At 57.8% G+C, this 22,218-nt stretch overlaps 2 protein-coding genes and 1 long non-coding RNA gene across 3 annotated transcripts; 1 reads left to right on the forward strand and 2 right to left on the reverse strand.

The window, feature by feature from the left end:
* Nucleotides 1–20: 20 nt before the first annotated feature.
* LOC119093160 (protein sel-1 homolog 1) lies at nucleotides 21–11,828 on the reverse strand. The gene is made up of 13 exons (XM_037216068.1): nucleotides 11,750–11,828; nucleotides 10,026–10,595; nucleotides 9,246–9,469; nucleotides 8,660–8,855; nucleotides 8,085–8,239; nucleotides 7,548–7,673; nucleotides 6,226–6,454; nucleotides 5,771–5,919; nucleotides 3,809–3,974; nucleotides 3,462–3,587; nucleotides 2,930–3,051; nucleotides 1,804–1,926; nucleotides 21–753 (listed from the first exon to the last, which is right to left on the reverse strand). Exons 2-13 carry the CDS (start codon nucleotides 10,519–10,521, stop codon nucleotides 625–627), a joined length of 2,241 nt encoding a protein of 746 aa, XP_037071963.1. The 5' UTR covers nucleotides 10,522–10,595; nucleotides 11,750–11,828; the 3' UTR covers nucleotides 21–624.
* A 474-nt stretch (nucleotides 11,829–12,302) lies between these two features.
* On the forward strand, nucleotides 12,303–15,119 carry LOC119093161 (uncharacterized). Its single transcript, XR_005093607.1, has 3 exons — nucleotides 12,303–12,781; nucleotides 13,062–13,124; nucleotides 13,423–15,119. It is a non-coding gene; the product is annotated as an uncharacterized LOC119093161 (long non-coding RNA).
* Nucleotides 15,120–19,284: 4,165 nt separating this feature from the next.
* On the reverse strand, nucleotides 19,285–22,141 carry LOC119094097 (rab-like protein 3). Its single transcript, XM_037217173.1, has 2 exons — nucleotides 19,967–22,141; nucleotides 19,285–19,822 (listed from the first exon to the last, which is right to left on the reverse strand). Exons 1-2 carry the CDS (start codon nucleotides 20,349–20,351, stop codon nucleotides 19,653–19,655), a joined length of 555 nt encoding a protein of 184 aa, XP_037073068.1. The 5' UTR covers nucleotides 20,352–22,141; the 3' UTR covers nucleotides 19,285–19,652.
* Nucleotides 22,142–22,218: the final 77 nt, after the last annotated feature.

Raw genomic sequence — 22,218 nt, forward strand, 5'->3', positions numbered from 1 at the left:
CTTCCGCTACGCGCTGGCGGTCCACTTCAGGTGCTCTTTATTGTGGCTCCTTACAACAGGACACGACAGAGCGCTAACGGCCCAGCCGCGGCACTCCCGCTTCGCCGCCCACCCCACTCCACACCGAACCGTCACCGATCCACCCGACCGACGGCGGGCGCCACCACGGAGGCGCATCGCACGTGACCGGGCTCGACCAGCGCCGTTCGAACGGCCCGCTCAAATGATAGTGTGACGTCTCTGACTGGCCCGAACGTGGCCCGAAGCTGAGCAGTGGAGCGATGGTGCCCGCCTGTGACACACACGTCTGGCTGGGTGATCAAACCGACCCTACTATCACAGGGAAAATAATAACATGTCATCCCGTCACGCCACACCACGCGATCGCCCGGGGGCCGTCACCCGACGGGCCACGTCCCACTTACAATCACCACCTTCGTTGAGGAGGGCGCCGGCGCTCACCACGCGCCGGTCAGCCACCAGCCAGCGGCCGGCACGGAACGCGGCGCCGCGCGGCCCACCTCCGGTCCCGTCACTCCGCCACCGGCGTCCGGCACCGATCCGTCCGCAGCGCGCGCCGGCCGAGCGACGCGAGGCGCCAGTCTGTGGCGGGCGCGGCGCGTCTCATCGCGGCCGCCGGAAGAACACCACCAAGCCGAGCAGCACGGAGAGCAGCGTCATCAGGTAGATGTCCCAGTCGGGACCCAGCAGCCGGTTGACCGAGGCCAGCGGCAGGTAGTCGCTCCAGTCCGACTGCAGGGGGCGACATGGTGAGACGCGGGGGGAGCGGTCCGCACACGGCCCCGCGACGGACTCGTCTGGGGCGCCCGCGCACTGGGAGCGACCAGTCTGGCCCGTGGAAATGGGCCAGAGCTGCCTTGTGTGAAGGAAATTGGGCCAGACCTGAAGCGCAGTACGGACAATAATGCCCGCTTGTACACTATGAGCGGCAGTTTATTTACCGCTTCAAGGGAAGTGGCGCGGACGGACAGTGCCATTCCATCGTGTGGTCACACTCTAGGTATTATTTGCGAAGACCTCGGGTGTGGTATCAACAGCCACGAGACCTGCGAGACCCACAGACACCATCCGTGGACTGCAGCCAATCAGCGAGCTAGCCCTTGTTCCCCGCTGTGGGCGGCACAGCTACGAACCATTAACGAATCGGGTGACGCGGCGCCGGCCGACGACGCTAATGAGCACCGGAGCCTCAACTTGAACTCGGACTGGCCCCTCCCGTCCCGTCTCAAGTCTCCTTCCATTTCGCAACATGGTAGACCTTACCACACACCGAGAAAAGGGCGACCGAACCGCGCACATCACGAACTTAGGTTAGCAACGGGAAATATTTTCAACATTACCATTTTGAGATGCTTTCAGTACCTCTAGGGCTGCGTCATATTCTCCACAATATCAGCTTCTCCGTGTCATCGCACACAAATAAGCAAGCAAACGTTACAACAGCTGTGCTTCAAGCGGCACATACATAAAGCAAAGGGCACACGAGTTGATCACGCATCCAACAGTTACAAACCACAACACTGCTAGTGACGCCGCAGCGAGTTACATGCAACGTTCACACCAACAGCTGGAAGAAGGCACCTGAAGGGGTCCCCCGACCTCGCCCGGCATCCCGAAAGCCGGAGCACCCCATCCAGTGACCGCCCCACAAACTCCTTCACCTCCGCCGAATGACCTCGTGTCCTGCCATCCCAAAAGCCAGAGCACCCCACCCAGTGACCGCCCCACAAACTCCTCCACCTCCGTCGAATGACCTCGTGCCCTGCCTCCCCCTCGACTGACCTCATCCGCTATCCGGAAGAGGAAGAGGGCGCCAAGTTTGGCCATGGCCAGTGCCACGGGCACCTGGGCATCCGGGCTGGTCTCTGCCGCCATGTCGTAGAACCGCTTAGCCAGGTGGATGTCCTGCGGCGGCGAGGACACGTGAGGGGCGGCAGGGGTACGTAAGGGGCAGCAGGGGTACGTGAGGGGCGTCAGGGACACGGTGAGGGGCGGCAGGGGTGCGTGAGAGGCGTCAGGGGCACATGAGGGGCGTCAGGGGAACATGTGGGACGGCAGGGGCACGTGAGGGGCGACACGGCCGGCCGACGTGTTCCGCGGGGAGCAAAGCTAAGCCGCAGCGAAGATAAGTTGAACAGAGGTCCAGGCGTGATGATCTCACAGCAACAGCGCGGCTTGAGACGAGCAAAATTGGGCCAAAGTCAAGCATGAATGCTGGGACTGAGGCCCTCAAACTCTTGGGATCAAGTCGGTCAATACCGGGGCTCAGGTGGAGCAGCGCTAGGACTCGAGTCGAGCAATACCGACCCAATGTTGGACGATGCTGGGATCAGGCTTTCCAAGAAAATGCTATAATTCCATTTTTCTTAAAACGAGAAAAATTATCGAACAAGAAATGAGTTTTTCGGACCTGCTAAATAACAAAAAAAAAATGGAATGCTACCAATTTTGGGTAGAATACTTAGAATCAAAACGCTATGGAATGAACCATTTCCATGATGCATATACCATCACTTGCTACTCGTCTCCCGTTGCGCTCCTGTTTTTTTGGCTAACCCTTTGAAAAGTTCTTACAGCGTCAGGAGAAAAAGCCTACCTAAAAAAACTTCCAAATGTATCACGATAGCACGCCCGCAGTTTCCAACATATTTAACTCAACAACTATTGTTCTGATGGATGCAATCATGGGCCGATCCATGGCCAATCATAACGGGAATCAAGCCCGAGCAAAATGAGTCCAGGTCTGGCATATGCTAAGCTGCAGTCCAAGAATAATGGGTTAAGAACTAGACGTAGTTCCTTAGATTTGCCTAAGAAGCCCCTAAGCTACCGCTACCGAGCGAAGGTAGAAAGAGCGAGAGAACCGACATTCAGCACAACAATGTCCAGGCGGGCTGCCGCGCCGTACCCGCTGTATGCCCAGTCCCTGCTCGTGCATGTAGCCCAGATTGAACATGGCCTGGGCGTTCTGCTGCTGCTCGGACGCCATCCGGTAGTGGTCGAACGCCGCCTCGTAGTCCACCGGGGTCCCTGCCGAAAGGTGGCTTCGTTGTGAAACAAATACCGGACTAGCTAAGCACGGTGCAGCCAGTGTGTTCAAGCGCTATATTAAAGTATATTCGTGCTGATGCTATCACAGCTCTGGTGCTGGCGGTGAAGGCCCAGGACTCAATCACAACTGACGCTGCTGCCTAACGCTGCCATCAGCAAGTTCACCACGCCTGGATTCTCACGAGTTGCTTCACTTAGCTCACCATATTTCCCACCAACCATTAATTGGTCACGCGGACAACTGATGCCCAATGACACCGACACGAACTTCCGGACAACAGCCATTGGCACGACCACACACCACAGACGACGGACCCCGGCCGAGCGCATGCCACCGCCGGCATGGCCGGAGCGATGCAGCCCCCCGCCCGTGGCGACCGGCCGCTCACCGTAGCCGTAATAGTGGTAGTCGCCCAGCTTCACGCGCGCCACGCCGTAGCCCTGTGTGGCGGCGCGGCCCCAGCTGAGCAGCGCGCGGGTGTACTTCTCCTCCTCCGGGAACAGGCTGGCCACGCCTGACACACGTGGGAGGCGAGGTCAGGTGGCGGGATACGCAGCCCACCGGCCGCTGCACGGCGGTATACCTCAGTAGGGGGGACGCACTGGTGACGGCAGCGTCCGCCGCCGTCACCCATCCTGCAATCGCCCCAGTCTACCTCACCCTTATTCCTGGATCGCCTCCTTGACCCCCTGCCACCCCTCCCCGTCCCTGGACCGCCTTCGCAACGAGGCTCACCCTTGTCGAGCAGGAAGGCCACGTTACTCTGCGCCGTCTCATAGCCGAGCTCTGACAACAGGTAGTACTTGGTGAGCGCCGCAGAGAACCGATACGCCTTGTAGTCGTTGTGGGCTTCCATGAACAGCTCCGACCAGCGGCCGCGCTCAGCCACGTTCTTGTACAGCTGGCAAAGGCGGCGGCGACGGTGTCAGAGCGGTGGCGCACAGCATGTGCGCCTCATTAGCCCCCCCCCCCCCTCGGTCCCCATCACGTCCAACAGCACAGAAAGCCTACCCACCGACACATTCAACTGACCATGGCCAAGTGCCCACGTGAATGCACATACACGAAACAACCACACGCAGACGCACGTCAGTAAAGACACTTTGTCAACGTGCGATCACACACCCGACATACGGGCACACAGGCACACACAGGCGCACGGACACGTTTCAAGAAGAGAACGTGTCAGCCGCGGTCTCGACTCCAAGAGTCTCCGACGGCACCTGACCTAACCTCGCGGTGGACTCGCCTCCAAGGCCGTCTAACAAAACCGCTGACAGCTGCCTTGGCTACCTCCGCTGACCTTGTCAATGAGTTCTGACAAAACCGCTGACCTTGTCAATGAGTTCCGAAAAGACGTGACCTCGCATCCCTTGCAAGGGGTCTCGGACGGGACCTGACCCCGCACTCCTGACCTTGCCATGAGTCCCGGAGGGGACCCGACATCGCAGTCATGACCTTGCCATGAGTCCCGGAGGGGACCTGACCTCGCACTCCTGACCTTGCCATGAGTCCCGGAGGGGACCCGACATCGCAGTCATGACCTTGCCATGAGTCCCGGAGGGGACCTGACCTCGCATTCCTGACCTTGCCATGGGTCCCGGAGGGAACCCGACATCGCAGTCACGACCTTGCCATGAGTCCCGGAGGGGACCTGACCCTGCACTCCTGACCTTGCTATGGGTCCCGGAGGGGACCCGACATCACAGTCATGACCTTGCCATGAGTCCCGGAGGGGACCTGACCCCGCACTCCTGACCTTGCCATGGGTCCCGGAGGGGACCCGACATCGCAGTCATGACCTTGCCATGAGTCCCGGAGGGGACCTGACCTCGCACTCCTGACCTTGCCATGGGTCCCGGAGGGGACCCGACATCGCACTCCTGACCTTGCCATGAATCTCGGACGGGACCTGACCCCGCACTCCTGACCTTGCCATGGGTCCCGGAGGGGACCCGACATCGCAGTCATGACCTTGCCATGAGTCCCGGAGGGGACCTGACCCCGCACTCCTGACCTTGCCATGGGTCCCGGAGGGGACCCGACATCGCACTCCTGACCTTGCCATGAATCTCGGACGGGACCTGACCCCGCACTCCTGACCTTGCCATGGGTCCCGGAGGGGACCCGACATCGCAGTCATGACCTTGCCATGAGTCCCGGAGGGGACCTGACCTCGCACTCCTGACCTTGCCATGGGTCCCGGAGGGAACCCGACATCGCACTCCTGACCTTGCCATGAGTCTCGGGCGGGACCTGACCCCGCACTCCTGACCTTACCATGGGTCCCGGAGGGGACCCGACATCGCAGTCATGACCTTGCCATGAGTCTCGGACGGGACCTGACCCCGCACTCCTGACCTTGCCATGGGTCCCGGAGGGGACCCGACATCGCAGTCATGACCTTGCCATGAGTCCCGGAGGGGGCCCGACACCGCACTCCTGACCTTGCCATGAGTCTCGAATGGGATCCTACCTCGCACCCCTGATCTTGCAACCATGCCGTGAGTGTCGGACGAGACCTAACTTCCCACCCCTGACCTGCCATGAGTCTCGGACAGGACTTATTCATCCTTGACTCTTATGATGATCCTGATATGTGATACGGGGACAGGATCATATCATGATAAGAGCACACATCTTAACCCCGACCAGGCCACGAGCCTCCGACGGGACCTGAGCTCGCGCCGGTCTCACCTCCACGGCCGTCTGGCACGAGCGGACCACACCAGCGCCAGAGGCGTGCATCTGCGCCAGGTTGTAGATGGCCAGCACGTGGCCTCCCTGCGACGCCAGGTTGAAGTACTTGATGGCCATCTTGAAGTCACGTGACACGCCCTGGCCGTCTGCGGACGGACCGTTGACGCTCAGCCGCAGCACCGGACGGTGGGCGCCGGCCGCGCTGGGGGGCCGCCGGCACGCCCGCGCGGCGGGAACGGAGCCCCCGCTGCCAGACGCTACCCCGCTGACCGGCGGGCGCCCTGGACGCCGCGAACCCCGCGCGGCTGGTCTCCACAGATCCGCGGTGCCACCACCCACCGCTGCCCCTGCACAGCACATTCACCGCGAACCGGCACATCTCTCACCGCACCGCCTCCGCAGCCACGGCCGCCGCCGCGGGCAGCCACGGCCGGCCGCGTCCAGCCACTCACTGAAGAACATGTTGCCGAGCTGCAGCTGGCCGTCCACCCAGCCCTGGTCGGCGGAGAGGGCGAAGTACTTGACGGCACGGCTGAAGTCCTTGGGCACGCCCTTGCCGTACAGGTACATGAAGCCCAAACCGCTCTGGCCCACCGGGTTGCCCAACTCAGCCGCCTTCTCGAAGTACTTGAGGGCCGTCGTGTTGTCCTGCTGCACGACGTCGTTGCCCTCCAGGTACATCTGCGGCGGCGGCGGCGGCGCTGGTCGGGCTCGATGATCCAATAGCCGCAATAGCATAGGACTGGCTCAGCGAGACGGAGGACACAGGCGGAAGACACAGACGGAGGACACAGACGGAGGGCACGGACAAAGGACACAGGCGGAGGACAACGAGGACACAGACAGAGGACACAGACGGAGGACACAGACGGAGGGCACGGACGGAGGACACAGACGGAGGGCACGGACAAAGGACACAGGCGGAGGACAACGAGGACACAGACGGAGGACACAGGCGGAAGACACAGACGGAGGACACAGACGGAGGGCACGGACAAAGGACACAGGCGGAGGACAACGAGGACACAGACAGAGGACACAGACGGAGGACACAGACGGAGGGCACGGACGGAGGACACAGACGGAGGGCACGGACAAAGGACACAGACGGAGGACAACGAGGACACAGACGGAGGACACAGGCGGAAGACACAGACGGAGGACACAGACGGAGGGCACGGACAAAGGACACAGGCGGAGGACAACGAGGACACAGACAGAGGACACAGACGGAGGACACAGACGGAGGACATAGACAGGGGACGACACAGACGGAGGACACAGACAGGGGACACAGACGGAGGACGCAAACGGAGGACGCAGACAAAGGACACAGACGGAGTACACAGACGGAGGACATAGCTACGTAAGGTCTGGATGTCACGGTCACCAGGTCAGGAGCACGGCCTGATCCGCCGTGCGCAGGCCATGACGGCTATGGTCGCGGGGTTATATTCGTGAGGCGGTGTGGCCACGTGCTGCGACAGGTACATCGCGCAGGAAATATCCCACGGCTTCATATGAAAAGTGTCCACAGGGCTCTCAACATGTTGAGAATTACAGAAGTGTCCTCTCGCGCGACAGCAAACTTTTTTGGCAGACGCTCCAAAACATGCCACTTAAAAAACGAAAGTCGGCAGTACCTATCCGAAAGCTCCTAAGGTATTCGAGTGTGTCCGAGCAAATACGTCAAAACTGGCACGACAACCCGACACCCACCCAGGCAGAGTAGATAACCACGGTGAGTACTCCACGCACATCAGCCGGTTCTGACCTTGCCCAGGAAGGCCATGGCGTTGGGGTTGCCGGCGTCGGCGGCCTGCACGAAGTACTCGTAGGCCCGTTGGTGGTCTCGCTCCACGCCGCGGCCGCCCTGGTAGTGCAGCTGCCCCAGACCCACCTGGTGCCGCCGGTCACAGGTCAGGCAGCGCGCGGCGGCGGACACACGCAGCAGTCGGGGGCAGTGCGGGATCGGGACAGGTACCCCGCGAGAGGGGGAAGGGGGAGGCAGGCACCAATGAAATACAGACTTCATTAAATGCTCGTCTAAATGACCAAACAAGTCTACAAGCCGTGGAAGCCGCACTTTTAAAACCCGTTTCTATTTGTTCGATCACTTTGAAATTTCGATACCAAGCTAGGAAAAGAGAGAACTGCTCATACAGATTGATGCTAAGAGTTTCAACAGCCACTCCCAACTGGTAGAGCACGCACACCGCCCACACACAACACCGGCCACGCCGTCCCATCCACCCTGCCATCCGGCCGATCGCGCGTCATTTGAGCCGGCACGCCGCCCGCCGCCGCCCACCTGCGCCTGCACGTCGCCCTTGTCGGCCAAAAACTGGTAATACTGGATGAGATCCTCGTCCAGGGTGGAGCTGGAGCCGCCCGTGCTCTCGGCCTCGTCGTACAGCCGCACGCGCGACACAGTGTTGCCGCCCGACAGTGACACCTGGTCCGCCACTGCGGGGAGGGCGGCGCGTGAGACCGGTGACGCCGCGGCCGGCCGGCGACACAGACTCGCGACACAGACCCGGGACAGGCGCGACATGTGCGTGGGACCTGGACTATCGATGACCTACTGGGAGCGAAGCGGACTGCATGGATGAGCCTCTCCCAGCTTCGTGTTCGCTCAACGTGAGTGATCGTCCACGACAGTGAACAACAAGACCTATAGCTGCGCGCGTCAACACGTCCGCCACGATTCCCTGCTCTCTGGGTCGCCACGCTACGGAGCACACCATTACACCCCCTGGCGCCGATCGCACCAGCAGCGTAGCAAGCGCGAGCCTGTCGGTTCCACACGGGCTCTGTCGCCACCCTGCTCCCAGACATGGGGAGTGGCCAGTGGCTGCTGCGCCGGCCGACAGCACGAGCTCTCACCTGTCGCGCACACCTTGCGGTAGTGCATGAGCGCCGCCTCGCAGCTGGAGGCCGTGTTGATGCCGTAGAACTGGCGGTAGGCCAGCGCCATCTGGGCCCAGGAGCTGCCGCCCAGCGCGCCGAACGTGTAGTGAAGCAGCGCCTTGGCCTGGCTCGAGTCAACGCCCAGGCCGAGCGCGTACATGAAGCCCATCGCCTGTCCGTACGGCACTGAGTCAGAGTTGTGGTGGTGGCGATGTGGTGATGACCGTGACGTAACGATGGCCGCCGCGACGGGTCCGATGGCCGGGCCACTGACGTCGCCGGAGCCGCCCGGCCGCTCAACTCTACACACAATCCACCCTTCAACACGCGCATTCCGTCTCAAGGCCGGCGACTCCCAAACATTCATGCCAAGCTTTCCTCTTGCAAGATCAGCAAAACACATCCACACAACGGTACATTTCACCGGGTCATCCCACGCCCTGTCGCTCACTATGACTCAATTCAGGACGTGATTCTCAATGACGCGCGAGGTCACGGACACTCGACACGCCGTCACAGAGCGCCGGCAGTCGACATTCGGCGACGCCAGTCCGCGCCTCACCATCTGCGCCTCGGGGTAGCCACGGCTGGCCAACCGCTGGAAGGTGTCGCGCGCGGCCGGCACGTCCTGGGTCAGGTGTGAGCCGAGCAGGCGCGCCCAGGCAAGCCGTACGGCCGCCGCCTCGTGGCCCAGCCGCGCCGCTTCCTCCAACAGCTGGTAGCTGCGCGTCCAGTCCGGCCGCGAGCGCGACAGAAGCTTCTCGCCTGTGCTGAAAAGCTCCTCCGCTGCGCGACAGCAGTGACACGGGAGGTCAGGGGACGGTGCGCGAGCTGTGTCGTGCCTGACTAGAGACGACACCTTCTCGCCGCCGTCGAACGGCTCTTCGGTCACAGCAGGATGAGTCCGACGGGCGGGCTGGGCGAAACGCTAGGTTTATATGAATGGCTTGCCAGGCCGGGTGAGAAACTCTCATTGCTGGGCAGATTATCCCCCGCCCTCCCGGGGGCCATGCCGTGAAAGTGGGGCTCGAGCAGCGTCGGTGGCTGAGGGATGGTTGAAGAGCACGTTTAAGCCAGGATGCAGACCAGGTACACAGGCAGACAGATGCTGTGCCTAATGCCAGTCTCAGGTCTCATGGTCACGGGGTCGGGTGAGCGTGCCCTGCCGATTTCTTCATCTAAGCACGGACCACATGACAACTGGGGATTCTTGGGCATGCCAATAGCATGACCAGTTGACGTCCATACGCGCACCCACCAGCATTCATTGTTAACACGAGCGTCCGATGAAAGCAGGTGTACCGTCAAACCTACTGCAAATACAGATGACAAAAACGCTTACCTTGCCGCTCCTGCTCCGTCATCAATTCCGAGTCTTTGTTCTCCTGCTTTGGCGGACTGCTGGGCTTGAAGTAGCTGTCGCCAATGCTCTTCAGCAGCGGCTCCTGGCCGCTTAGGTCGGGGGCCTCCACCTCCTTGATGGCGTCCCCGGGGCCCGTGCCGGCCGGCGGCGGAGGCTCAATGACGCTGCCCGCCTCCCGCTCCTCGGCGCCGGCCGAGCCGAGTGGCTCGCGCCCGCGGCCAGCCGCAGCGTCAGCCTCCTGCTCGCGGCCGGCGGCGCCGCGCGCCTCTCCCGGCGCCCCCTCCTCCTCCTCCAGCTGGCGGCCCTTCTCGCCCTTGATGCCATCTGTCGACTCTGCCACTGTCAACTCAGAGCGCACCAGGACCATGGCGCCACCATGTGCAGGCTGCTCCGGCGCCGCCACCTCCGGCTGGTGCCGCTCCTCTCCGCCAGAGGGCGCCAGCAGCGCGGCCAGCAGCAGCCAGGGCAGATGCATCTCTGCACTCCTGCAGCAGTGTCCAGCTGATACTAGATGAACATATGATGGTAGATAAGGCTCAGATAGGGCCCCTGTAAAGAATGGAATATGAATAGCATAAGAAACCCTAAGGTATGTATATGTTCAAAAAAGAGTACATTAGTGTTGGTAAAACATATCAGACAGAGTAAATATGTGCACTCATTAATGAGTTTAAACTATAATATCCATCTAAAATAAAGCATATTGTCATGCATGTAGCATTAACAGTATAGACAGGCTGCCAGGCACTTTTCATGCTGAGCCATTGTCTTTGAAAATCCCCACATAAAACTTGGTTGATAAAATGCTCTGTCAGCCTTTAAATCATAGTTCAAGTGGGTGTTACTCATTCTAGATCCAGCAAAACAAAAGGCATCAATAAAAGCATCAACAGAAGCATCATGTAAGATGGGCCATCAACCTCACCAGAACCAACAGGTACAGGCAAATAAAAATTTGGAGTCTGATAGAAGTCTTTCTTTAAAATGGTGCACTTAAACTGAAAACTATAAAATACCTACATTTTGCGGCAAAAATTGGGGAGAAAATGCTCTGTAAAAGTAAGATGTGTCCCTTACCACCCCCACCTGCTGCTTGACACTGAGGGGGTAGATAGGCATTTCAGCCATTTCATTGCTGGATATATTGCACATGCACTTAATGGGATTTTGCAACAGCTTAAAAAATTACATAATTAGTGGCAAAAAATTAAAGTGAAATGCAGATCAGCACCCTGATGTGCTTTCCTGGCACACAGGCAAGCTTATATCAAATACCTGATTTTCTTTTACAGCTCCCTATCTTACTGAGTCTGCCAGACAACAGGATCAGCATCCACACTGCTAAACACTAGAGTAGCAAAACATTAGGTGTGTACACACAGTGAGGAACAGAGGAAGAGATGAGTTCAGAGGGGCCGCCTCAATGTCTTGAAAATATACTATACACCAATGACACTGCAACATGCCTGGCACCTCGATACCCCGGTACCTGGTACCATGAAAATCAGGGCCCCCACTACCTTGTAATATAAATGGCAGGGCTGCCGTAGAGGTCTCATAACGGCACTCCGCCTATCACTTGCCGCGTAGAGCGCTTTCGAGTATTCCTACGCCACGTTACATTCACTTTTCAGCCTTGATGGAAACCAAGCGTACAATATGCTCCTGAAGTGTTTATGACTGGACTGGACACCCCAAATTACCTATTCATCGTCCACCCGCCGAAGCAATGATGACTCCAGCGACAGTGATGAGGACTAACGCTGACGTGACCCTTCGCCGACGATGACGCGACGACGACGTTTGCTCAGGACGGGAGACACTAAAATGCTTCAATTATTCAAACGGAAGAGGATGGTATAGAAAACATGCTTCTGCGTCCCAATGAAAACCTACAAAAAGTAATATGCAATGAGAGATTGCATCATGCCTTATTTTTGCTTGAGAAAACACTTTTCCTAGTCAAAATTTCAGGAGTGCATACGCGGAGGGTTGCTACGGGGAACCGCAAACATACATTTGGATGTCAAGCTACAAAATGTGTTTTAAGCCATTTAGATGGAAACAAAATTCCCCGTCACCAAGTAAGTAAAAGAAATATGTGAGTAAGTTAAAGGCTTTTACTCTCACCATTGCCGGCATCACACGGAAAAGTAACAACCCAGTCATAGTGCGGTAATTTAGTGAAATTATCACAGGCATTCGTAGAGTTCTACCGGTTCCAAGGTCATCCTCGGGCCTCCTCGCGGGCCGGTATCTCGCGGCAGCAGCTGATCGTTTTCGGATGTTATTGTACTCAGCGCTGCTCATTTTACCAACACCCTGGAGCCTTTTTGATACTCAAGATAGGGGTCGGGGGGACTCGGATAAGAAGCGATTTTGCCGTGGACCCATGGGTTGACCCAAGACCCTGGCCCAATCCTGCTCCTGATAAGACTATGGCGGATTGGGACCTCCAGTTACATATGTAGGTACATATCTACTTGGGCCAAGCACCGGATTCAATTGTCTTCAGTGCGACCCGTATTCATGTGGCTGTCCATGTATGTAGCGTTTGAGTTAGATGTGGTTACTGGTGGAAAACATGGACAGCACAATTCAGCAGGGCAACATTGCTGAAAGTGGGCACAGTTCATCTCTAGATGCCAGTCCTAGTATAACAGATGGAAAATTTGTGGTGAACATATGTGAAGAAAGTGCCAAAGCTTGCAGACATCAAGTGTCTGCAAGCCAGCGTAAGTATGCTTACATGTATATTTTTAATCACAGACAATGGGAATCCCCCATTGACCAATGTACTGTGTCGGACATTTTCTCTGAGTCTCCAATTACCATGAGCTGTTTCATTTTAGCATATGAACTGCTGCTATTCTCCAAAGCCTTTGAGCCTTTTAGGTGTTGGGAATGCCACCTTAGGTGAAAGCAAAGAGGTTTAGGTGAATATCTAGATGCAGTGAAATGGCGGACAAGTGATGGGGCTTAAGCCGTTTTAATTTGAGCTTTTTCTTTTTGCAGTTAATCAGGTGTCCATTCCTGAGATTCTTACCCTGAAGAACCAGCTGATATGCAGCATTCAAGGTTTGTGTTATTGTTGGTTGCCAATATGTCAGCACATGAGATTGGCTTCTTTCTCCAGATGAGTTTGCATCAAACATACTGCCTGCATGCTGTTGTATTTCATTCATTTGTATCCATGTATCTGTTTACTCAAGCCATGTAGACACAGCTGTATTTAACCACCATGTATATGAAATGGCAGTTGCTGAATATAACCCACAGATAACAGTGCTCCATGAAGCATGTCAAGTTTTCACCTATTGCTATCATCCTTTCATTGACCACATGCCATAACTTGTTGCTGACCTATGACTGGCAGAGGTGTCACAGAGCCTGGGCCAGCTGCTTCAGGAGCGGCACTACCTCCAAGAAGAGGTGTCAGGCCGGCACGTCACCATCGCCCAGCTGCTGCGCGTGCAGGAGGCACGCGCCTCCGAGCTGGGCCTGCAGCCAGCTGTCCAGATGTCAGCTGTGATGCGTCGGTAACAGCCTGAAGGCTCCACCCTGGCCAGTACCTAGTCAACAGTGACGTCCTGCGCGACGCCATGGGATTATGCAAAATACTGTGCTGGTGCTGATCGCACTGCCCTCCGTCAAATCAGCGCATCAGGATTGCCCACTTGCTGTGTGTGTGCTGAAGTCAGAAAGTGGTCTCAGACTTCCATTTGCTGTCAGTATTTGGAACATGCGAATGGCGGGCGTTTGCCGCGGATGTGAAATCGCATGGTTGTTGCACGGTTGCTGTGAATTGGTTGTCACAGTTTGTTTTCTGTATGGCAGCATAGTTCATTCTCGAGGTAGATTGCAGAAGGGTGGGGTGTATTTTGAACCAAAAGGGAAATCAACGAAGCCATATCGCTGCTCAGTAATCAACTGATCCTCACTGTCTTGCCAGTTGTCATGCATGGTTTTTGCCAGGCATATCTAATCCCCTGGAGTATCCGCGGCTTGTAGTCGAGCATCGCCAGCAAAATGGAAATTCCCTGCGCGGTTATCTGCGGACGGCGGTCATCACTGGTCGAATCACGAGAACGGCTTCTGCGCAGATGCTGCGCGTGATAGGCTCAGTGCGTTGATCTTCATGTGGATGGCTGGCGCCGCACCAGGCTTTGGGTGTGGGGTGATGCCCGGCAGACCACGCTCTGCGTCGATTCCCTCTTGTGCTTACACCACAAGCGAGCTAGCGTTGCGGCCGTGGAGGGGTTTCCGACGCCGTGCGACCGCAATCCGGCGGGTGGGCCAGTTCCCACACCATGACCAAGCATGGCATACTTGTGTTACGCGTAGAGTTATCTGGTTGCCATTTACGGCGGGGTGCCACGTTTTCATGGTGTCGGGTGGCGGTTTCCGCGAGAATGGCACCCACTGCCTTCTTGGGGCCTATGATTCCGATGCTGCGGGTGGGAGTCCAGCGGCTTCCGCAGCTGCTGTAGCATCAGTGGCGGTTGCCTCTTGCGGTGTTTGCTTGCTCTGTGTTTAACCCGATTACCGCCGGGAGATTCAAATGCGATGCGCGGTTGTACAGGTCGAGAGCACGGCTGGTGCGCTGGGCACATGTACAATCTTTACAAATTTAGTGTGCTGTGACGGTTTTATTCATTTACATTTTGTTATGCTAAAGGAAAATTACGTGAATCAACGTCGATCATGCGTGTAATACATTTCAGGAATATAAAAACGCCTTAGCTGTAACTTGGACACATGGGCAGCACAAACGCACCGAACGTCCATTCACGCCACAGGCATTCGCCGAATGGACGCGACTCCACACGTCAATCCACCCTAAAAAATCAACAAAACACGAGCGGTGCACCAGCCCGTCCATGATATGTACAGTGTGCGATGATGAAGTCAATCACAGTCAGTTGGTCGGTCGGCACTCGCGGCCGGCGTTATCCGATAAACACCTGTGCCACGAGCGGGTCATCGCTGGGCGGCGCGGGCACGGGCGGCGGCGCGCGGCTGACCGGCACGCGGCCGCCGCCGGCGCGCAGCTCCTCGCGGATCTCGCTCATCACGCGCAGCCGCTCGGTGTGCTGGGCACGCAGCGCCGCCACCATGGCCTCGTCCCAGCGGCGCTGCTCCTGCAGCCAGCCGTCCAGCCAGGCGATGAGGTCGCGCTGGCGCGCCTGGCGCGGCTGGCGGCGGCGGCGCGGCTGGCCGGCTCGGTGCCGGTGCGGCCCAGGCTCGGCGCCACCGCGCCCGGCCGCGCCCGCCGCCAGCTCTGGGATCAGTCGCACCAGCTCGTCCACCTGGTAGTAGCAGTCGGACTCGACTTCCTCGCCGGACAGCTCCCAGCGCATTTGGGCCCGCCTGCGGGCGCACGGCGACCGTCAGTCGACGCAGGCGCTCGGGCGTCGTGGGCGGAGGGGTTATCGCCAATCAGATCGCGAGTGCTGGAGTCGCGGCCAATCAGGGGGCGTGCGGTGGACAAGCGACCAATCAGTGGGCGCGGGATGAAGCGGTGGCCATTCAGGGCAAGAACCGTGTGGCGGTGACCGGTCAGGAGGCCAGTGGTGACAAACTGGGGAGATGTGTGGGTAGAAGAAGAAGCGGGCGCAAGAGCCACGACTGCTCACGTTACGCAGGCCCAGTGCCCGCACCAATACGGCGCAAACAACCGAACACGTCGGTTACGAACCCAGAGTCCGCATCTACGTCACCATTCGAGCCATCTCGGGACGGCAAGGCCTCTCAGTCCATCGCTCACTTGTAGGCCTGCAGCAGCGTCTTCATGCGACCTTCGCACTGCTCGGGCGTGTAGTCCATGCTGATGTTGCGCATGGCCTCGGAGATCTCGCCCCAGAGGAAGCGGCGCTTGATGCTCGGGTCCGAGTACTCCTTGTGGCGCGCCTTTAGCAGCGCCAGCATGGTCAACGACGCCTCGCGGTTCCACACCGTCTTGTTCAGGTTGGCCGTCCCTGCCGAAGGGTGGGGTCGTGACGTCGTCAGGCAAGATCGGTGGCGCTGAGCTCGTGGTTGTGTTGTTTGTCTTGACCATACGAAATGCTGATGTAAGGAACAGGACCCTGGAAATGCAACATCGAATTTTGTTCCGCACACGTGCAACACATTCTAAGTCTCGCGGCATCACGATTTACAAACATACCCAACTTTCATTTGCATAGTTCGATGGCGCATGCCAGTTGAGTACGGTATACCAGTGTCAATGCCTGTATGGGTGTCCGTCCTATCATCAGGTCAGCGACGGGAGGTACTGTAATAGAATGCAGTCCAACTATCATGCGTTGGAACTATAGATAAGGGATTTGGCCATGCCCAGTCTCCAACGGTTCCCCACTGACCTGCCCGTCCCCAACGGTCCCCAATGACCTGCCCCGTCTCCAACGGTCCCCACTGATCTGCCACGTCTCCCGCTGACCTGCCCCCGTCCCCCACTGACCTGCCCCGCCACCAACGGTCCCCCACTGACCTGCCCCGTCTCCAACAGCCCCCCAATGACCTGCCCCGTCTCCAACGGCTCCCCCACTGACCTGCCCCGCCTCTAGCGGTACCCCCCACTGACCTGCCCTGTCTCCAACGGCCCCCCCCAACGACCGACAACGACCTGTCTCAAACGGTCCCCACTGATCTGCCACGTCTCCCGCTGACCTGCCCCGTCCCCCACTGACCTGCCCCGTGTCCCGCTGATCTGCCCCGTCCCCGCTGACCTGCCCCGTCCCCCGCTGACCTGCCCCGTCCCCCGCTGACCTGCCCTGTCGCCGCCGGCGCCGGCCTCGCGGTCGCCGCCCAGGCACACGCCGTCTGTCATCAGCTGTGGATAATCGGCCGACAGCGTGCACATCTCCCGGTAGAAGGGAGGCGACGAGCCCGTCGCCTGGCTCTTGCGATGCATCGCCTTCAGCGTTTTCCAGCGGTTTTCACACTGGATCTGCAACGGCGCCGGTGTCGTCCGTTCTCAGATGTTGTCGTACTCAGCTGCTGAGGTCATATGGCGGGGTCGCCTGCCTGGGCGGGCAGGCGGACGACATGGAGGGCGGGCACGGCGGGAAATCAAGCCCCCGCACCTATGGTTTTCCAGACGTGCGGTTGCCAGCGCAGACGCGTTAACCACCACGCTATCAGCACCTCTCCGCTCTCAGCTGCTGGCGGACTGGAACCGAGCCAAGTTCAGAGATACTGTGGCCGCGGTCGCGTTCGGAGCACAAGCAAACTCGGGGTCTGTGAAACGTTCGGAGGAGTTAACCCCCACAGAATACGCCGCAATCTGTCCGACGGACGCGGGAAGTATTGCCAGCGGTCCGAATGTAGCATCTATTGTTTGATTGGCGGTCGCACCGGATGCGCAACGCAACAGCTGTCGTCGCCTTCCACGGAAGAGGTCCACCGAGCCGCGACGCCACGAAAACATAAGACGGCGAGAGGCCGGGATAGGATGGGTGCACTGTATACATAGACTCCACGAGGGTCCGCGGGGCGGAGGAGCGTGGCGATCACAGACCCCGAGCAGCCAGAGCAGCTAGCAATTTGGAGACATGCAGCGATTGCAAAGCTCAACTGTCCGCGACGATTGAGACAGCTGCCACACTAAGCACTACTTTCGGTTGTTCAAAAGCTCACCTGACTGATATTGAATCCCCTCTCCGTCATTTGATCGCATACTTGCATCCATATGAACTTCCGCTTGATGTTGGGGTTGGTGAACTTGTCCACACTCTCGGTCAGGATCTCCAGCAACGCCTCGGTGTCATGCTGGGCCCAGCGGTAGTCTGAGCACAGCCATCAGAGCTCACGTTGGTCACAAGTACACAACACAAAGCCAGACATGCGGCGCGCACACAGCCACAGCTCATGTTGATCATACGTCGGCGACTCAGAGAACCACAGGACCACCTCAGGACTGCGTAGCAGGTCGTAATGCACAGGTGAATGGCAAGAGCATTAACGGAAATGAAGCACAATTGGCGTTTTGGATGTGACGACCGATTTTCATCACCACACGACCTCCACATAACAAATCTTACAATAAAAACCCAAACATTTATTCCTGAGGACGAGCGCGGCGCGCAGAGACGTCAAAAAGCAGAGCCCGTTTAGGTAACAGCCCATCTTTCCACACACATTCTCATCACTCCTGTACGAGCCGCAAACACAGCGCGCAGCTCGCGGCGGTAAGCCTGTTGCCCCCAGTGCGGCGCGTGCCTGGCGCTGTGGCGGCCGTCGGCCTTACTCGAGTGCCCTGTGTCCGCGTCCAGTACGGCCTCCTGGGTGACGGCGGCCGGCTGGCTCGAGTCGACCGCCGCGCCCAGGCACTGGTGGTTCACGCACTGGTCCAGTGTGCTGAACGTGTTCTTGCACTGGGCGCACTGGTACATGGTCACCTGGAGCCGGCGGGAGAGGGGGCGGTGACCCTCGGCCGGCGGGGCGGTCGGCGAGCTCCGATCGAAGCTATCGGCGAGCTCCGATCGGGGCCATCGGCGAGCTCCGATCGGAGCCACCGGTGAGCTTTGATGGGAGCCATCGGTGAGCTCCGATCGGACCCATCGGAGCCGCCGGCACCCCGCTGCTGTAAGCTCAACGCGAGGCCTCTTGTGCCGGTGCGACTAATCAAGACATGTTTGTCATGGATGGACTGGTGATACTGACTGGGAGAAAGCGCGTGCCCAACACTGAATCACAGAATAGGTAAGGCGCCGACGGCACGCGCGCAAACAGCACGGCGGCACAAGATGAAGCGCCTGCAGATGATAAGCATCGCGAGAGACGGTCCAGCCCACTTCCTCGCCGGAAGAGCACGACGGGATTCCCCAACACCCTTACGCGTGAAGGTCGCCATCTGTACCGGCTGGGCTGAGTTCGGCATAAAATCAGCCCGGCCCAGCGATCAGAATCCGCGAATCCGCGCATGCATTGGTAACATACGGCAACAGCTTTAAAGTACCGATCCACTTCCAAAGCCGTGCCACCTGCCCCGCCGTACTGACCGCACTTCGAATCGCCACCACGGCACGCGGCGGCACGTACCCTGAAGGGCGTGACGCCGGTGTCGGCGCCGTCGGCGGCCGGCTCGTCGGCGGTGGGCGCGTCACCGCTCGGCAGCAGGCCCATCTCGTCGACCGTCGTCGACTCCAGCTCGCCCTCCTTCAGGCAGTACTGGTGCTCGAGAGCGTCCTTCTTGGGCAGCCAGGCGTCCGAGACGCCGAACGCCGGCGTCCGCCTCCATGCCGGCTCGCCTGCGGCCCGCTGCGCGCGCCCCCGTCACTGCACGGCGCCTGGCACGCGCCCAACTCGCACACGCCGGGCATGGTCTCCCACACGTACATACCACGGCAGCGAACGGACGTCAGGCGTTACCGTCCGAAAGTCTCAGGAAAATAGAATCGGTGGTACCTTGGATTCATCAACGTCCCCTGCTAGGCCGTGCAACGTTAGGTTCGCACATCGTGCGCTGTCCCGTCACAGAGACCCACACTGCTCCCTTGGCCCACCACCCGCAGTCAAGAGACACCGCACCTTCTTCTCACAGCACAAACCGGCCGGCCATCGTCCGGCCGCCCCAGCACCCGAGTCCTCGAGCCGCGGCGGTGGTCAGTACTCCTTGAACGAACAGCTGACGGCCGTGTGGCCGAGCGCGGTGGGCCGGCGCCGCTCGTACTGCTGCGCCGTCCGGTCGCCATAGTAACGCCGCTCGATCACCTTGTCGAAGAAGCGACTCAGTTTCACGGCGTTGCCGCTGCCGGCGGCCAGCGAGCGGGGCGCTCAGGCAGTCGAACCACCATCTCCTGCGCGCCGCACTCTTCGGCGAAACGCGACGCGTGGCGCGAGAGGTGCGCGGCGCGCTGCTGCTTGCGCCGCCAGGTCCGGCTTGCAGGCCACCACCAGCACGGGCAGCTGTGGCGAGCCGGCCAGCGTCTCCAGATCGAAGGCGTCCGGCTCGCCGCCGCCGCCGTCGCGCTGCAGCACCTCGGCCAGCCACGCGCCCAGCGTGTTCTGCGTCTTGCGGTTGCTGCGGTCGTGCACGAGGATGACGCCGTGTGCGCCGCCGTAGAAGACGTGGCGCGCGTTCTGGTGCGCCGCGCTGCCGCCCACGTCCCACAGCTCGACGCAGTAGGTGCGCTGCGCCGGCAGACCCTCGCGGAAGTCGTGGATGCGCACGTCCAACTCGCAGCCGATCGTCCAGGACGGCTTGGGACACGGCTCATTGTGGCAGATCAGGTGCACCAGCGATGTCTTGCCCACGCCCGAGTCACCCACCACCACCACCTTGACCGTCTCGATGTCATTCATGCTTGGCGCCACGCTGGCTCGTCGAGAAGTGGCGCGACTGCTAGTTCATGTACCCGGATAACAGTTTGGTGACGTGGCCCCTGAGCACTGAGCTGCCCCAGCTGATGGAAGATGGGCATAGTGCACATTTTGATGATTGTTGGCTCAAAGCCCTTTGATGACATAATTTGCTGCAGTGATTAGTATTGGAATGTTGTGTAGCTTCAACAAGCTGTTCACAATGGCTCATATCATAGATATCTTTTGACAGCTTAGTAACAGGCATTTGTTTGGGAAACTGACTGAACACATCTCATATGTGCCATCATCATATGCACTATTCAGGGTTGGACCTAAAAAGTACCTGAATCAGGCCTTCCCATATATTTAAAGCATCATGTTTCTTGGATAAGCAAGGCACTGAGCCCAAAAGGTACCTTTCCAACCTAATCCTAAAGACTTGGAAATATAAAAATAGCAAAATGTGCGATCTGTCTGAGGATACATCACTAATGACTCGAATCAGGTAACTCTCAATATGGAAGTAACGTTATGCAATACAATGGTTAGCTATTCCAATAAATAATTGCAGCCTTGCCTGCCTCGTGCTAGCAGTGCGGATGTAATTGGCAGGGCGAGAACACATGAATCTCATGAAAGGAGGAAATCTTGCTACATGTAATGCTGGGTACAGCCAGCAGCACATGACCCACACCACACCCCTGTGATAAGTTGAGCCTCCAAATGGAGGTGTATAGGTGGGACAGTGCTATGATAGCAATAATCATGAATAAAACATTTCAACAGCTCAGGGAAACTAGTAATAACTTGTGTGCACAATTATGAGGTCCAAGGTTAGTATTCAGGGCAATGCCCACACCAGAGGCACTGTTATAACTCATTTCATATTGCTTTGCCTTTTTCAACCTCTCTCTACTTAGTTACACACTGGCAATTCTTGGTGTTGCCCCCACCCTCCTTAACTCAACTCAGCATCAGATCCCACAAAGGTGGCATCTGGTCCAAAGCAACAAAGCATCAAGTCCTCCCTAGCAAAAAAGAAAGGGTAGCCCTTTCTGTTCAAAGGATACAAATAGTCCCTGGCACCAAAGCCTCTAAATATCTTAACAAGATTTAAGCATTTTAGTATGTACAAAGCATGCTAGCATGTAAAAAACATTTTAGTATGCCTGGGAATCACACCTGAGCATGAGCTAACAGAAGCTTTTTATAATGTTCTGCTGTCCAAAAACATGTCACCGCTAACTCAAGTTATGTGCTATCAACCTACATTTGCCTCTATACATATCATAGTTAATAAGATGATCCCAAATAACCTTGCCCTGAATTTGGACATTACATATATTTTTATTCAGTTCCACAAATTCACCAACATGGTCTTAATACTACCCCTTCCTACCAAAATTGGGTCTTAGCCACAAAACTCAGACACTCTTGCAACATGGTGGTCTCTGCAACCATGACAAAATCTCTCCAATTATACATCTGCATTCCTGCACTATTCATTCACAGACATGCTCCCTGCTATTGCTGTTGGGACTTTACAACACAATCAGCTGCTGATGTTGTATGGCATTGCCTGTCTATCACCCTGGTAGGCAGGGCAGGTACAGCTGGGAATCAAATTCCCCCTGTGCATGGCCAAGGCACCTCAACTCAGGAAGCTGGCAAGTCAACTACAATACCTCCTGAAAATTTTGGGTACCTAGGAGCCTAGTTATTATACAAGTATATACCTTGTTACCTACATTAGAAATGCTCATCATTATTCTTCCCCATTTTAAAACCAAGACCTTTTCAGAGTGCTGTCAGGACCTCGATGATGTTCATTTCAAGCTCTCAAACTTGTTTAAATGCTTCTACACCC

The sequence above is a fragment of the Pollicipes pollicipes genome, unplaced genomic scaffold (assembly GCF_011947565.3).
Source record: "Pollicipes pollicipes isolate AB1234 unplaced genomic scaffold, Ppol_2.1 Scaffold_4002;HRSCAF=4701_pilon_pilon_pilon, whole genome shotgun sequence".
In the NCBI taxonomy this organism is placed as follows: Eukaryota; Metazoa; Arthropoda; class Thecostraca; order Pollicipedomorpha; family Pollicipedidae; genus Pollicipes; species Pollicipes pollicipes.

What these genes read in the sequence shown, in the direction of transcription:
- LOC119094097 (XM_037217173.1), bottom strand. Translation starts at nt 20,351, where the DNA reads ATGAATGACATCGAGACGGTCAAGGTGGTGGTGGTGGGTGACTCGGGC. An exon ending in CGATCTGGAGACGCTGGCCG is followed by an intron (nt 19,823 to 19,966) that starts GCTCGCCACAGC and finishes CGACTGCCTGAG; the next exon opens with CGCCCCGCTCGCTGGCCGCC.
- LOC119093160 (XM_037216068.1), bottom strand. Translation starts at nt 10,521, where the DNA reads ATGCATCTGCCCTGGCTGCTGCTGGCCGCGCTGCTGGCGCCCTCTGGC. An exon ending in GACGGAGCAGGAGCGGCAAG is followed by an intron (nt 9,470 to 10,025) that starts GTAAGCGTTTTT and finishes GCTGTCGCGCAG; the next exon opens with CGGAGGAGCTTTTCAGCACA. An exon ending in GCTACCCCGAGGCGCAGATG is followed by an intron (nt 8,856 to 9,245) that starts GTGAGGCGCGGA and finishes CCGTACGGACAG; the next exon opens with GCGATGGGCTTCATGTACGC.